Source organism: Garra rufa, chromosome 13 (assembly GCF_049309525.1).
Source record: "Garra rufa chromosome 13, GarRuf1.0, whole genome shotgun sequence".
Taxonomy (NCBI): domain Eukaryota; kingdom Metazoa; phylum Chordata; class Actinopteri; order Cypriniformes; family Cyprinidae; genus Garra; species Garra rufa.
This window is the reverse complement of record NC_133373.1, coordinates 9,758,802-9,774,468: the sequence shown is the minus strand read 5'-3', so window position 1 is coordinate 9,774,468 and position 15,667 is coordinate 9,758,802. Positions and strand designations below refer to the sequence as shown.

At 33.8% G+C, this 15,667-nt stretch overlaps 1 protein-coding gene across 1 annotated transcript; it reads left to right on the top strand.

Annotated features, from left to right (window-relative positions):
* Nucleotides 1-11,246, top strand: dhcr24 (24-dehydrocholesterol reductase). The gene is made up of 9 exons (XM_073816608.1): nt 1-412; nt 891-1,046; nt 1,825-1,930; nt 4,362-4,480; nt 4,570-4,833; nt 5,010-5,153; nt 7,163-7,360; nt 9,600-9,778; nt 9,952-11,246. Exons 1-9 carry the CDS (start codon nt 182-184, stop codon nt 10,103-10,105), a joined length of 1,551 nt encoding a protein of 516 aa, XP_073672709.1. The 5' UTR covers nt 1-181; the 3' UTR covers nt 10,106-11,246.
* The last annotated feature ends 4,421 nt before the right edge of the window (nt 11,247-15,667 follow it).

Here is a 15,667-nt window from a genome sequence, read left to right as displayed (position 1 = left end):
AAATATAGATGACAAATAGTACGCGTGCAAGCGAAGAAATTACGCGTATGAAGGAATACAAGAAATCGCATTAAATTTATGAGACAGCGCTAATGTATGTGGTATTTTCGTGAAGCCAGCAATAAACTCCATGCGTTTTTAAATTGTAATTAGACGATTCGTGATTTAAAAAGCTGTCGGAATGGATCCGTTGTTATATTTAGGAGGGTTAGTTGTTTTGTTTTTGGTATGGATTAAAGTGAAGGGCTTGGAGTACGTGATAATACACCAGAGATGGATCTTCGTTTGCCTCTTTCTGCTCCCCCTGTCCGTCGTCTTTGATGTGTACTATTACCTTCGTGCGTGGATCATCTTCAAGATGTGCTCAGCGCCCAAGCAGCACGACCAGCGAGTCAGAGATATTCAGAGACAGGTAACTGCAAAACCTCTAGCTAAATGCTTAATTTGTTATGTTTTTATTTGTAATTTAATATTCCATATACTTTAGGATTGCACTGATGATAATGCGTTATGCATACAAATCAGAAATGCATGTAATATATAAAAACATTAAATGTGCAAACGGCTGTCTATAAAAATAGGCAGTGCCTCTTCAAAGAAATTGAAAAAAAAAAAAAAAAAAAAAGGTGGTACGATAAAAAGTAGCGGGCAGCCTCTGCAAGTTGTGCGAGGTGGTGAAAGTAGGGGCGTGGCGAAAAGTTACTGACACGCCCCCTACTATTCGACACAACGTGACAGGTGCACCAGTGTAGTTACTGTTAACTTAAAAATTAAAATTTTTTGTGTTTTTTTTTGCTAAATCATCGTAAAAAAAAAATATGAGTGTATAAACTTGATGAGACTCTATTGCAATTTGGTTTTAATAAAATGTGTCCATTTATATTTTCTAGGTGCGAGAATGGAAAAACGAGGGAGGGAAGAAACATATGTGCACAGGTCGTCCAGGATGGCTGACTGTATCTCTCAGGGTGGGAAAATACAAGAAGACGCACAAGAACATCATGATTAACATGATGGACATTCTGGAGGTGGACACAAAACGGCAGGTAGCTGTTGCCAGATATAATTTTTTACAGTAAAATTGTTTAAATCTCTTCTCCTTATTTAAAATTAAAGGAATAGTTCACTGAAAAATAAACATTTGCTGAAAATGTACTACACTCAGGCCATCTAAGAGTAGATGAGTTTGTTTCTTCATCAGAACAGATGTGGAGAAATTCAGCATTACAGAACTTGGTCACCAATGGATCCTCTGCAGTGAATGGGTGCCGTCAGAATGAGTCCAAACAGCTGATAAAATCCACATCCAGCCCACCAATTAACATCTTGTGAAGTGAAAAGCTGCATGTTTGTAATAAACAAGTCCGTCATTAAGACATTTTAACAATAAAGCATTTAAAATCCATAATAACACTAGGACTTTTTCACTGGAGAAAGCAATATTATGGATAGACTAAGCAACAGTTTGAGTTTAAAATGTCTTAATAATTAATTTGTTTTTACAAATATGCAGTTTTATGCTTATACTTGAGGGACTGAAGTCTTGTGGATTATTGTGACTTTTTATCACCTGTTTGGAGTCTTGTTCTGACGGCATCCATTGGTGAGCAAGTGATGCAATGCTAAATTTATCCAAAATCCAAGATCTTTACTTAATATTGTAATGATTTTTGTCATAAATGTATTTTTAGCTATTGCTACAAATATAGCCATGCTACTCAAGACTGGTTTTGTGGTCCAGGGTCACATATGTGATTATTAGCAATAATACAATGTAAAGTGAGGAAATATGCATATGTCTAGCATTTATGTTACATTTTCTAGGTGGTGCGTGTGGAACCCTTAGCAAACATGGGTCAGGTGACCGCTCTGCTCAACTCTATTGGCTGGACACTACCTGTGTTACCTGAACTCGATGACCTCACAGTTGGTAGGTTTTATGAGAAAAAAAAGAATAAACAAATGTTTAATTATTGAATTATTCACTAAATGGTTTTTATCCAAAACAACTTACTTTGTATTTGAGGATGTGGCTCTGTAGTACATTTTCTGTAAGATATTATAATATAATATAACATAATATTTCAATTTATAAAGGGTTCACATATTTTTTTTTCCTGCATCTGTGTTAAACCTAGTTATGCTTGTTTGTTACCGAGTCTCAGATTACAGCAAACTCTTATTTATGTGGCGTCTAGATGCATTTGAACATTTTCTTCTCAGCACACAGTAACACTTCTCTCCATTTAGATGAATATTGTAAATCATCTCTGACCTGTATAATCTCTCCCATACACCACAAGGGATTTGTTTAATGTCTCTGAGCACTTGCAGATATTCCCTTTCTTTAAATGGAGCATAACGTTCTCTCCTGATCAATATTATATGCCGTGTGTGGTGCATCAGAGGCTGCTCATAATTAGGTTACGGATGAGCATAGTCCCTGTTTCAATGAGGCAGATTTGATTAGGGCGGATACGGGTCCTAATGCTGAAAGTGTTTATAGATCCCAGAAAAGAGCGCTCATCGGCGGAGAAATGTTTTACACGGACTCTCCTTCAAATTCATTTGTAATTCTGTAGAGACACTGTACTTGGTAATAAGACATGGGAAAAGTGTGTTGTGTTTTTGTGTTGAACGATATGAGATATTTCTGGCCGCATGTATTGATTCTTATATCTTTGATACGGCAAGCACCGTTTGAAAGCGATCGGTTTATACAATACCATTTATGAAAGCCACTTAGAGTTGTGTATCTGTAATCAAAGGTCAGTTATTTGGACTTTTGACTTTCTTTTTTTAATCTCTAAGTTGACTTTGGTTGAATAGGTTGACTTTGGTGTTCCATTACTCCTTTTTAAAGCTTTAGAAGCACAAAATTTTGTAGGGAGAACTATTGTTCGGAAATGTAAAAATTACCTATTAGTATTAAAAATGTTACTTACAGCAGATCCCAACTAAAAGTAACCCAAACACAACAAATCACAGTGCCTAGATTTAAAATAATCTTCACATAGTAATGCAAAATGCTAATTTTGGTTAAAAAAAAAGGTATCTTCGACACATATATTTTATAATGAAGAAAATTAAATGATATTTTAAGTGCACTATAGGAAATTTAACATGTCTAATCAGCGTGATAATTAGCCAAATTTTATATAGTGCATTTTGAATCTCATCACAGTCTTCATTTTTGCACAAATTGTTGTTGACTGTACTTGTCACCTGTTGCGTGCATTTTTGGCACTTAGCCAATTATGAGGTTTATTTATCGTTTATTGATAGAAACAAAAATCTCAGAAATATGTCCCACACTTTAGTAGCATAGACGAAAAAATTATAAACTGTATTTAAAATGTAAAAAGTGTTCAAATGTTATAATAGTTCTTTGTTTTGTGCTGAGGGGAAGTATGTGCATGTATAGTTTAATAAATAAACATACAGTTCAGATTTAATAAACTGTACAATTCCAAAGTTTCAAAAGGTCATTTATTTATTTATTGAAATGAACACTTTGACATTAAATACTAAAAATAAAACAAATAAATACATTTTAAACAAACACTGTTCTGTTAAACTTTCTATGGTGCAAGTTTTTCAACATTGATAATAATAATAAATGTCAGCAAAAAGTAGTATTGAGGACTTCTTTTGGGTTTCCGCCAAAATAAAAGTCAACATTCATAAATGTTAGTATTGTAATTTTACTGTTGTTCTGTAAAACATAAAAGTAACACAAAAATAATAAAAAATCATTACAACAGCTCTATTAATACATTTATTATAACATTCTCCTTTGCTCGGCAAGGCTGCATTTATTTGTACATTAAAACACATGCCTGATTCAAGAAGGGGGTCTTAAAAATGGCCAAACAATATTATTTTACTAACTTATTCATTTGAAGTTAAATTGTGCTTTGTTGGTAGGCTATAATGTATAGTAGAATGTTAAAAATGTAAAGTGTTAAATAAATATTTTTTAATTGTTGTTTTGTAATGTTTTTTCTTTGAAAAGCAAGACAAAACTATAAAAAGCTAATTTTGTGTATTTATCATGGTGAAAAAAATGGGCAAAATACATGGACGAAAAACACGAAAAACCGTAATCGGCCTTTGGCCAAGAATTTTAATTTCAGTGCATCCCTATTTACAATATTGTTATTTTACTGTATTTTTAATCAAATAAATGCAGCTGTGTGAGCATAAGAGACTTTTCAAAAACATAAAAAACTTTCAACAGTAGCGTAATATTAAATACATTCGCATTAAATGTATACTATTAATTCATGTTTTAGCCATTTATTGTGATAGTCTTCCCCATCAAAAAAATGTCTCTTATGATTGTCTAATGTTGTGTTCAGGTGGACTGGTAATGGGAACAGGCATTGAGTCTTCATCTCACATCTATGGCCTGTTCCAGCACATTTGTGTGGCTTTTGAGCTGGTGTTGGCTGATGGAAGTCTGGTCCGCTGCACGGAGGTCAGTTCATTGTTACATATGAAATAAAATACACACACAAACATGGAAAGGTTAAAGCTAATGTTTTAAAACAAAATGCTTGCTCACAGAAAGAAAACTCGGACCTTTTCTATGCTGTTCCCTGGTCCTGCGGTACTCTGGGATTCTTGGTTGCGGCAGAGATCCGGATAATCCCAGTTCGAAAATGGGTGAAGCTTCGCTATGAGCCTGTATGCGGCCTGGATGCTATCTGCAAGAAGTTTGCGGAGGAATCCGCCAATAAGGAGAACCAGTTTGTAGAGGGACTGCAGTACTCTCGGGACGAGGCCGTGATTATGACAGGCACCATGACAGATCATGCAGAGCCTGAAAAGGTGATAATGAATATTTGTAATGCAAAATTTGATTGCTTTTACTTTTTTGTGGCCCAGTTGCTAGTTCTCTAAATATTGGCATTGGCCACCGAGGAGCCAACTTTCTGAGTGGCACTGGTTCATTTTTATCTACAATTGTGGATATCATACCATTTCATTTTCTCTTTGTCTTTCAGACTAACTGTATAGGTTACTATTATAAGCCATGGTTCTTTCGGCATGTGGAGGGTTTCCTGAAGCAAAACCGTGTTGCAGTGGAGTACATTCCTCTCCGGCACTATTACCACAGACACACCCGCAGCATCTTCTGGGAATTACAAGTAAATGACTCTGGAAAATTTCACTCAACAACACTTGCCAAATGATCTTTTTTATATTTTGTCTGTTTTTTAAGAAATAACAGTCACAGTGATTTTTAGTGGCTGTATGGAGTCATTTTACTTAAGTTCACTGTTTTCCTAACTAATTATTAACAACAGATTAAAGACAGGTGTAGAGAATCACATACCTTGATTTGCAAAAATTCTTCAATTTACACAACATACACCATATGATTTAGAACAGGGGTTTTCAAACCTGTCCTGGAGCCTCCCCTGCCCTGCACATTTTGTATGTCTCCCTTATTAGGCACACCCAATTCAGGTCTTGCAGTCTCTACTAATGAGCTGATGATTTGAATCAGGTGTATTAGATGAGAGAGACAAGCAAAATGTGCAGGGCAGGGGAGGCTCCAGGACAGGTTTGAAAACCCCTGATTTAGAAGGGTCATATAATTTAGAAAGGCTATGTTTATTTGATTTGTACAAAAATACAGTAAACAGTAATGTTGTGTAATATATGTTACAGTTTTTTTTCAAATTTAGTATATTTTAAAATCTAATTTATTTCTGTGAGGAAATATATATATATATACACACTACCAGTCAAAACTGTTTTTGAACAGTACGATTTTTAATGCACCAGCATTTATTTGAACCAAAGTACAGTGGAAAAAAAATTATATTAAAGTAATATAAAAAAATAAATAAAAAAATTAAATGTAACTTATTCCTGTGATTTCAAAGCAAAAATTTTTGCATCAAAGATAAAGACACTTAAGACTTTTATTCACTTCTTGTTGCATTTGGTCAGTTTTCTTCTTGTGAGTATCCCCTGGCTGGCTCGCCAATTTGTTAGATTTTGCTGTATTTGGCTGAGTAGCTGTTCGGGTTCCTTGCCAATGTACTTGAATTTCTCTAATACATAAAATAAGTAAGCTTGACCAAACTTCTTGTGGGAAGAATAACTTATTGAAGGTTGTAGCGTAGCAGCTTTTCAGCAGTGATATTAGCATGTTTTCCTTCAAACAATTTTAACTCTTGTAAGGGTCCTAGCTTCTCCCAAAGTTCTGTCTTTGAGACAGAACTTTATACCTGAAGACGAAAGGGCTACAAACAATAGATGCTGTTAGCACCTCCCACTGGAAATCTTGCAATCTACAAGAGGTTTTTAAGAAATGCTGACCTATTGTTATTCTAACTGTATGAACCATTTGGTTACGATGCAAATGCATCTAGCTAAAGATACACATAATCTTTCACTTTTATTCATTTTTTAATGTCTCAATAAGTATCCCATAACACAGCCATTTTATTTATTCTAGTCCAATGTAGTGTAAGGAGTTTAGTATTCGATTATGATCTCCACAAAGACATGCTAACATTCTGCTGTACGATTAGTACCGTATTATGATTGTATCTTGTATTATTAATATCAGACTCTTATTGAAAAGGCCTGTTAGAAGTTTTAACTTTCAATTTGGCTTTGGTTTGTGGTGTACACTCAGTGTATCAAGAGTTGGAGACACTTAGACATGCACTTCCTCCTCGATGGTTCCATTAGCTATAGCATTTTTCACTTGTCCCATAATGCATAGTTAAAGAGAACACTATTATCCTTCTCTTCCATTGTAATCAAGCCACATTTCTTACTATCTCTCTTAACCTTTCTCCTTCACTCTGAAACATACTCACACACAGTTTTGATGCATTATATCCACTAAAACCATCCATTAGCTACAGGAAGTGTGCGTTGTCTTGTTGATTGGCAGCACTAGTCTAACATTACTCAATAAATTATGCAGCTAAAGCTAAGATGGATAAGGTCACGAGTTTCTTTTACTGTAAAACATGACTTTTCTGATCACGCATACACACATACTTACATTTGCTAACAGCACTTCCTTTAATATCTGAACATTTAACTTTTCTGTTGTCTTATTCTACAACTACTTGTATCAAGAAAAAAAACTTTTCCAGCTTATTTTCATCAACCATTCCTTGTTTTTCAGGACATCATCCCGTTTGGGAATAACCCATTGTTCAGGTATGTGTTTGGCTGGATGGTTCCTCCTAAGATCTCCCTGCTGAAGCTCACTCAGGGAGAGACCATCCGCAAGCTGTACGAGCAACACCACGTGGTGCAGGACATGCTGGTCCCCATGAAGCACATCAAGTCCTCCATCCTGCGCTTCCACGAAGACATTAATGTGAGATGTTCAAACACACACAAACATACACAAATTAGGTGATAACTGATAGCTAATATTATAAATGTATACTGTTTATTCCAAAAAAAAATTAAAGGGATAGTTCACCCCAAAATGAAAATTCTGTCATTAATTACTCACCTTCATGTCGCTCCAAACCTCTAAAACCTTTTTTTATCTTTGGACCACAAATTAAGAAATTTTTGATTAAATTTGAGAGCTTTCTGACCCTGCATAGACAGCAATGCAACCGACATGTTCAAGACCCAGAAAGGTGGTAAGGACATTGTTAAAATAATCCATTTGACATTAGTGGTTTAACTGTACTACAAGAATACTTTTTATGTGCTAAGAAAACAAAAATAATGACTTTATTCAACAATTTCTTCTCTTCCGTGTTAGTCTTTGACGTGTGTTCATCATGAGAGTATCACGATGCATGCATGTGGTGCATCGTGGTGCATCGTTTATCTCTTTTAGTTCATTGTCTGTATATTCTGCTTCGAATAAGTAAGGCTTGGCAAAAATTTGTCAAGTCATCCTCTCTGTCGAAATCTTCAGACATGTTATGTACAATGTGGGTCTTTTTCTGCTTGTAAACAAGGCGCAGCTCATCTCATATGTCAGAACGCCGGCTTTTTGACTAAAATGCCCTTTAGTTTTAGTCATATTTTAGTCATCTTAATTGTTTTAGTTTTAGTCAATTTAATATCATAAGATTTTAGATACAGTAGATTTAGTTGGCTAAAATCTAATGGGTTTAGTTCCAGTGCATCTATTAAGCATTTCTCTAAAACTTCCAAACTAAATATATAGGTTTGACATTAAGGTTTCATCATAATAGACACAGATTTCAACTGCCGTGACACTCAACATGCATTTATATTAAAATGAAATGAAACTTCTTCTCGTAAAGGAACAAGAACATGGTCTTCTTTCAATGAAATACCAGTTGTTGTTATATAGGCTAATAAATACATTTTGGCTAATCTTCATTAGGGCTACTAAAGTGATTCAGTCAAGAGCAGTAAGTGATTTTCTGTTTTTTGTAGCTCGATCATCTCTCAAATCATCCCTCCCTAAAATTTTTGTCTTGATTTTTTGATTTTCGTCATAATTTTTACCATTCAAAATGAGTTTTATTTCATTATCGTCTCATTTTCTTTGGTGAAAGAATATTGTTGATGAAAATAATGACGCAAATTATTTGTCAGTGAAATTAACACTAGAATAAAGTCGTAATTTTTATTTTCTTTACGCACAAAAAGTATTCTCAGAGCTTCATAAAATTACAGTTGAACCACTGATGTGATATGGACTATTTTAACAATGTTCTTACTACCTTTCTGGGCCTTGAACGTGTCAGTTGTGTTGCGTCTATGCAGGGTCAGAAAGCTCTCAGATTTCATCAAAAATATCTTTTATTTGTGTTCTGAAGATGAACAAAGGTCTTACGTGTTTGAAACGACATGAGTGAGGTGTAATTAATGAGTAATTAATGACAGAATTTTCATTTTTGGTGAACTATCCCTTTAAGCTAAACCTTCAATAAGGAATTGCATATTTATTGCATGTGAAAGCAGGTATCAAAAAATATATTTGATTGTAGAACAAAATGTGTCAGTCTGTTCCAGTAATGTTTACCACAGACCTTATTTTACTCAAAAATCGAAAGCTGCTATTCTGAAAACCCATTAGAAATTCTTGAGGGAGTGCATGACTTGAAAAGCCAGTTCTCATCCAGGTTTTATGTCTGCAAACTGAAAAGCTCTATAGCAGAATAATGTCTGTGATGGAAAAAGAGCTAGTATTACTAATATATGTACCATTAGCTACAGTGAAGCTACCGTTATTTAGCAAGGATGCATTAAATTGATTTAAATTATTATCAGTTTAGATCAATTTAATCTAAATAAATGCTATACGTTTAAACTTTCTATTCATCCTGAGAAAAAAAAAGTATTAAGGTTTTCACAAAAAAATATTAACTACTAAAACTCAGATTGAAAATAAAACTCAAATGTTTCTTGAGCACCAAATCAGCATATTAGAATAATTTCTGAAGGATCATGTAACACTAAAGACTGGTGTAATGGCTGATGAAAATGTAATTGTTTGAAATTGTAATATTTCACAATATTATTATTATTATTATTATTATTATTATTTTACATTTTAAAAACTTAAAGTACCAATTCCAAATTTTGACTTATCATTTGTGGTTATGTTTGTGTTGTAGGTGTATCCTCTGTGGCTTTGTCCTTTCATACTGCCTAACCAGCCAGGAATGGTGCATCCTAAAGGAGATGAAGATGAACTGTATGTTGATATCGGAGCATATGGGGAGCCCAAAGTCAAACATTTTGAGGCCAGATCATCCACACGGCAGCTAGAGAAGTTTGTCAGAGAAGTTCATGGGTCAGTTAATACTTTTCACATTTATTTTGTTTGGTAGTACCACAATATAAAAAATAGGCTAAAATTTAACAACCAGTTTAGTAAAACTGTCTGTGGAAAAGGTCTTTAAAATATAATTGTTGAAGTAATTCTGTAGGGTATTGTATAACACAAGTTTTTCCTTCCACCACTAGATTCCAGATGCTGTATGCTGATGTATACATGGACCGACAGGAATTCTGGGAGATGTTCGATGGCACATTGTACCATAAACTCAGAAAGCAACTCAACTGTGATGGTGCATTTCCTGAAGTCTATGACAAAATCTGCAAGTCCGCAAGACACTAAATCCAACCAAACATAAAAGGTGTGACCAATAAAACAAAAAACACAAAAGCACAACCCTTTTGTTAAAGTAAATTAGTATACTGAGGCAGATGCATTTAAAGGGCAAATACTCTTATTTCATGAAGGAGCACCAGCTAAATTTTCAACCTCCTTGGCATATGACTGTGTTTGAGACTAAAAAGTAAAGGCTCTTATTATTCCCAAGTTTTAGTACATGATTAGAGAGTACTCTTTGAGAGCACTTTGTGTGTATATATATATTTGTTAAGCATTACATATGATTTATTACCAATGATTATTTTCAAAAATAATATTTGAGAAGATATTCTCTATTTTCCTACATTGTGAATGTTGCCTACCTCAACACTACATGTCTTAATATCTAACATAGTAATTTATTTTTGAGGTTTATGCTAAAGGATATTTTATCTACTGAAATCATTAGAGCACTTCTTTATATAATTTTTTTTATTTGTTTTGGACCCATGATGCACCACTTTTTATTATAAAGCACATATATTTGTGCTAATTATGGATTTACTTTTGTCATTATTAGAGTTACTGTTATTGTCTATGAACAAAACAATAACGATATTTGTATTTGTGGCCTTCTGAACTTGTTTTTGCCCTTTTCTGTGTTCACAATCACAATATATTTCTGTATTGGTATTTTCAGTGTAATGAAACTATGGAAGTCACCTAGTTAACAGTCTTAACATATCCATTAAAATAAATAATTTAACTCATTTACAGACTGCTGTGCTGTGAGTAAAAGTAAATTTGGCTTTGATCATCATAAAAATATTCAATAAACCTTTAATAATGGAGCTTTTGGAGAGTTTTCCAGGTTTTTATGAAGGCGCCTAATGTGTATTGGTCGAGTTGGAGTGGATTTAAGGCTGAGGGACATACAGTACGCTATAGAAAACAATCATCCATCTGCTCCAGATGAACATTAACGGCTCCCTGTCTCTGCCTGTAACTTGATGCCAGCACATTATGATAATACCTTGTACATCAGGCATCTCCTTGTCATATTAATAGACATCTTTGCTTTGAGAGAACATTCTTCTCTTTTTGGTTTTCTCTTTTTGACAATGTTATTAGTATCCCCTAAAAAAATAAACCATACAAATCTTAACTAATATCTATTGTCAATCTTTAAAATGATAAAAATAATGGCAAACACTTAAAGATTCTTCTTTTCTTTTTTTTTTTTATACACAGCATTTATATAGGCTGGCCATGTCTCCCTCTAGTGACTGAATTATACCTTCACGTCTTTTCTTTCTGGTCCCACATATGCCAGTGAAATTGTCAGGTTTCTTTTGCATAAACTGTGATTGCTTTGTAGGAACATGAACCAGAGTGAGAAAACAACAAAAGAAAATTGCTATTATAAAGTCCCAAAAAGTACTTTGACACTTAAGCTGCAAATTAATGATTACTCGTCAAAAGTTTTTGAACACTAAGATTTTTAATGTTTTTAGGTCTCTTCTGCTCACCAAGCCTGCATTTATTTAATCCAAAGTACTGCAAAAGCAGCAATATTGTGAAATATTTTTACTATTTAAAATAACTGCTTTCTATTTGAATATATTTTAAAATGTAATGTATTCCTGTGATCAAAGCTAAATATTCAGCATCATTACTACAGTCTTCAGTGTTACAAGATTCTTTAGAAATCATTAAAATATGCAGATTTGCTATTCAAGAAACATTTTATTCTTCTTATTATAAATATTTAAAACAGCTGAGTACATTTTTTCTGGATTCTTTGATGAATAAAGATCCAAAGATCTGCATTTATCTAAAAAAAGGTTTTGTAACATTTTTTGTAAAGAAATTATAGAAATTTCAACTTTTATTTTGCAAGAATGCTTTAAATTTATCAAAAGTGATGATAAAGACTTTAATAAAGTTACAAAAGATTTCTATTTCAGATCAATGCTTCTTCTGAACTTCTCTTTATCAAAGAAACCTAAAAAATACTAATTAGCTGTTTTCAACATCATAATATACTGCAAATCAGAATATTAGAATGATTTCTGAAGAATCATGTGACTGGAGTAATGATGCTAAAAAATCAGCTTTGAAATCACAGGAATAAATTACATTGTAAAATATATTCAAATAGAAAATAGTTATTTTAAATAGTAAAAATATTTCACAAATTTGCTGTTTTTGCTGTACTTTGGATCAAATAAATGGTGAGCATTAAAGACTTTTTTTTATTAAAATCTTACTGTTCAAAAACTTTTGACTGGTAGAGTCAAAAACTACCAGTCAAAAGTTTTTGAGCAGTAAGATTTAAAATTTTTTTTTTATAAAAATATATATAATTGTATGTCATTATCACTTACATAGGTTAGAATTTGAGGTCTAAAACAACAAACCTAAAAAATCATGTTTGTTGCCCTTCCAGAGGTATTTATTTTGCAGAAATATTGCACAAGCTAACGATTTCACAAAATTAAATTAGTTACTTTTAAGTTTCTGTACTGGATGTTCCTTCAGTTTGAAGGTCTAGATATCTGTTTTGTGTTGAGTGTGTGTGTGGTAATTTTTCCACTGACTTCTGTCTCTTTTCCACCAAAGCTGCCAAAGCGTCTCCATAGACAACAGTGAGTTTTTATGTTTTACCTAGATAATATATTGCCATAAGCTGTCATTATTCTGCCGAAAACTGAAATAATTGTTCATCAAAGCAGTAAAACAACAGCGAAGAAAGCACCCAAGGGAATTAACCTGTCCTTTGCTCATTTACACCCATTAAATACAAACCAGTGACATATTGAGAACTAATTAATCCACCAGTCTGAACATGCCCTATAAAACCACAGTGAGAATGAAGGCTGTGGTTATTTTCTGTGAATATTTACAGTCAGAACAGCTATAATTAAGGACTTCATTCGTTAACTGGTCCTTTGTTGCAATGAATAACTGATGGCATATTACGAAATTATGCAAATATTTGTCCAAACAATAATCAAGTGTTGTATTTATTGTACTACTACTACTACTACTACTACTACTACTATAATATAATTATTATTGATAGCAATAAAACAATATACTTTGTGTACACACACACACACACACACACATACTACTGTTCACAAGTTTGGGATCAGTAATATTTTTAATGTTTTTTAAAGAAGTGTCCTATGTTCATCAATACCTTTACTATTTTTACTGTGTGTGTATATATATATATATATACATACATACAGTAAAAATAGTAATATTGCGAAATATTCTACCAGTCAAAAGTTTTCGAACAGTAAGATTTTTAATGTTTTTAATGAAGGCCCACAAAGCCTGCATTTATTTGATGCAAAATTTTGAAATATTTTACTATTTATAAGAACTGTTTTCTATTTGGATATATTTTAAAATGTAATTTATTCCTGTGATTTCAAAGCTGAATTTTTAGCATCAAAGATGAAGATAATTGAGACTTTAATTCACTTCTTGTTGCAGTTAGTGAGTTTTTTTTTCTCGTCAGTATCTCCTGGCTGGCTCGCCAAATTGTTAAATGTTGCTGTATTTGGCTGAACAGGTGGATTCACCAATGAATTAAATTTCTGAATGCATTTGTATGTATTTTTCTTTTAGCATCATTACTCCAGTCACAAGATCCTTCAGAAATCATTCTAATATTCTTATTTGCTGCTCAAAAAACATTCATTGTTATTATTATGTTGAAAACAGTAGAGTTTTTTCAGGTTTCTTTGACGATAAGACCGTTTAGAAGAACGGCATTTATCTGAAATAGAAATATTTGTAACATTATAAATGTCTTTATCATCACTTTTGATCCATTTAAAGCATTCTTACTAAATAAAAGTGTTAATTTCTATAATGAGTGGTATAGTGTATAATGTTACAAAAGCTTTTTATTTCAGATAAATGCTGATCTTTGGATCTTTCTATTCCTCAAAAAAAAAAAAAAAGCTAAAAAGTTTCTTAAACAGAAAATCAGTTTTGATGCTGAAAATTTAGCTTTGATCACAGGAATAAATGACATTTTTAAATATATTCAAATAGAAAGCATTTATTTTTAATAGTAAAAATATTTAAAAAATTGTATTTTTTGTTTCTGTACTTTGGACAAAAATCTAAAGTAAAATAAAGTATTATTACACACATACACACATTATAAATATATCTTATTATTAGTATTATATTATTATCATTAGTAATTTACATTTTAAATACAATTTTTTATAAACATTTATTTATTTATTTATTTATTTTCTTTGATAATTTATGATTTTAATATATAATATATTCAACTCCCATTCTTCTACTTCATCTATATTATTATTATCAGTGATTAGGCTCATTCACACCCATTAAATACAGATCAATGAAATAATCTGCATTTAATGGGTGTGAATAAATGTTGGGTTTGGTTAAGGTGTGGGTTAGGGTTAGGTTACATGCATTGAATTTATAACTAGCTGTATATAAAACACTAAACGTCTTTTGTTCCTAATTTAAATAGTTGAACGGTTAAAATGTGTTTGTGTAAACACAAACACATTTTCCTTCATCAATAATTACCTTAATAAAAAACACGCCCACCAGTGTACAAAATCACGCCCAACAATAACGACAACATAACAAACCACGCCCACCAAACAGCTCCGACCGCTTTGATTGCCGAATACGCATAAACCACGCCCACCGGTCTGACTGCCAGTCCGAGGTCACCGCAGCTGCATACCGGTTCCTCCTTTACCGTACATTTATGGTGTTGCTACTGGCCGTGACGCGCAACCGGCCACAGACGATTTACATAGTCACGAGTGACCGTCCGGTAAGTAGACCGACATCATGATGACAGCATGTAGCAGTAATGATATCCAGTCTTTCATAACCCAGGTGTAGTTTTCACATGACGCGACAGAAGTGACGTTTCGCGTGAGCTTGTCTGTCTTGTACTGTAAGTTGGTGCCAATTCAAATAGTAAAGAATTGTCCTCAGTTTTGCGTCGCGGTGCTTATTTGGAGGCGTTTGGAGGTTTGGAAACCATGGCTGTGTCTCAGCAACTAGTGAACCACCTATATGGACGGCACTATTGGCGGCATGAAAACGCGTGTGTATTCAGAAGGAGGCAAAGATGCAGTCTATGTAGGCAACGTAGTAGGTTCTCTTTCATCATCTCGTGTTCGAGATCCACCTATGGGAAGGGCATCCGTACCTGACCTCTGCAGAAGCATCCAATTGCACCAAGTCTGGCTTGACAGACAGGAGCGCGTGCCCACTGGCAGGTAAGGGGCCGCCCCTTACCGAGCGCATAAAAACCCCTGCACGCGCTACCTTTTCTCAGTTGACATTCGCTTCTCGCGATCTCTGCGTAAACCAGCACGGTTGGATTGTATCTGCTCACTTGTGTCTTCAGGAGGACAAATCATCTGATCAGCCTCCGCCAGACGTGAGAGTCTGTTTTCAACCGACAGGTCAGTTCCTGTTGCTGCATCCTGAGCCGCCCACGCTCTCTCTCATTCACCTGCTCCCAGTTCTTGCCGCTATGTCGCTCTCCAAGTCGTCCTC

Excerpts from the sequence above, each read along its gene's own strand:
- dhcr24 (XM_073816608.1), top strand. The coding sequence starts at position 182 with ATGGATCCGTTGTTATATTTAGGAGGGTTAGTTGTTTTGTTTTTGGTA. Across the intron at positions 5,154-7,162 it reads GCATCTTCTGGGAATTACAA|GACATCATCCCGTTTGGGAA; the intron begins GTAAATGACTCT and ends CTTGTTTTTCAG. Across the intron at positions 7,361-9,599 it reads GCTTCCACGAAGACATTAAT|GTGTATCCTCTGTGGCTTTG; the intron begins GTGAGATGTTCA and ends TTTGTGTTGTAG.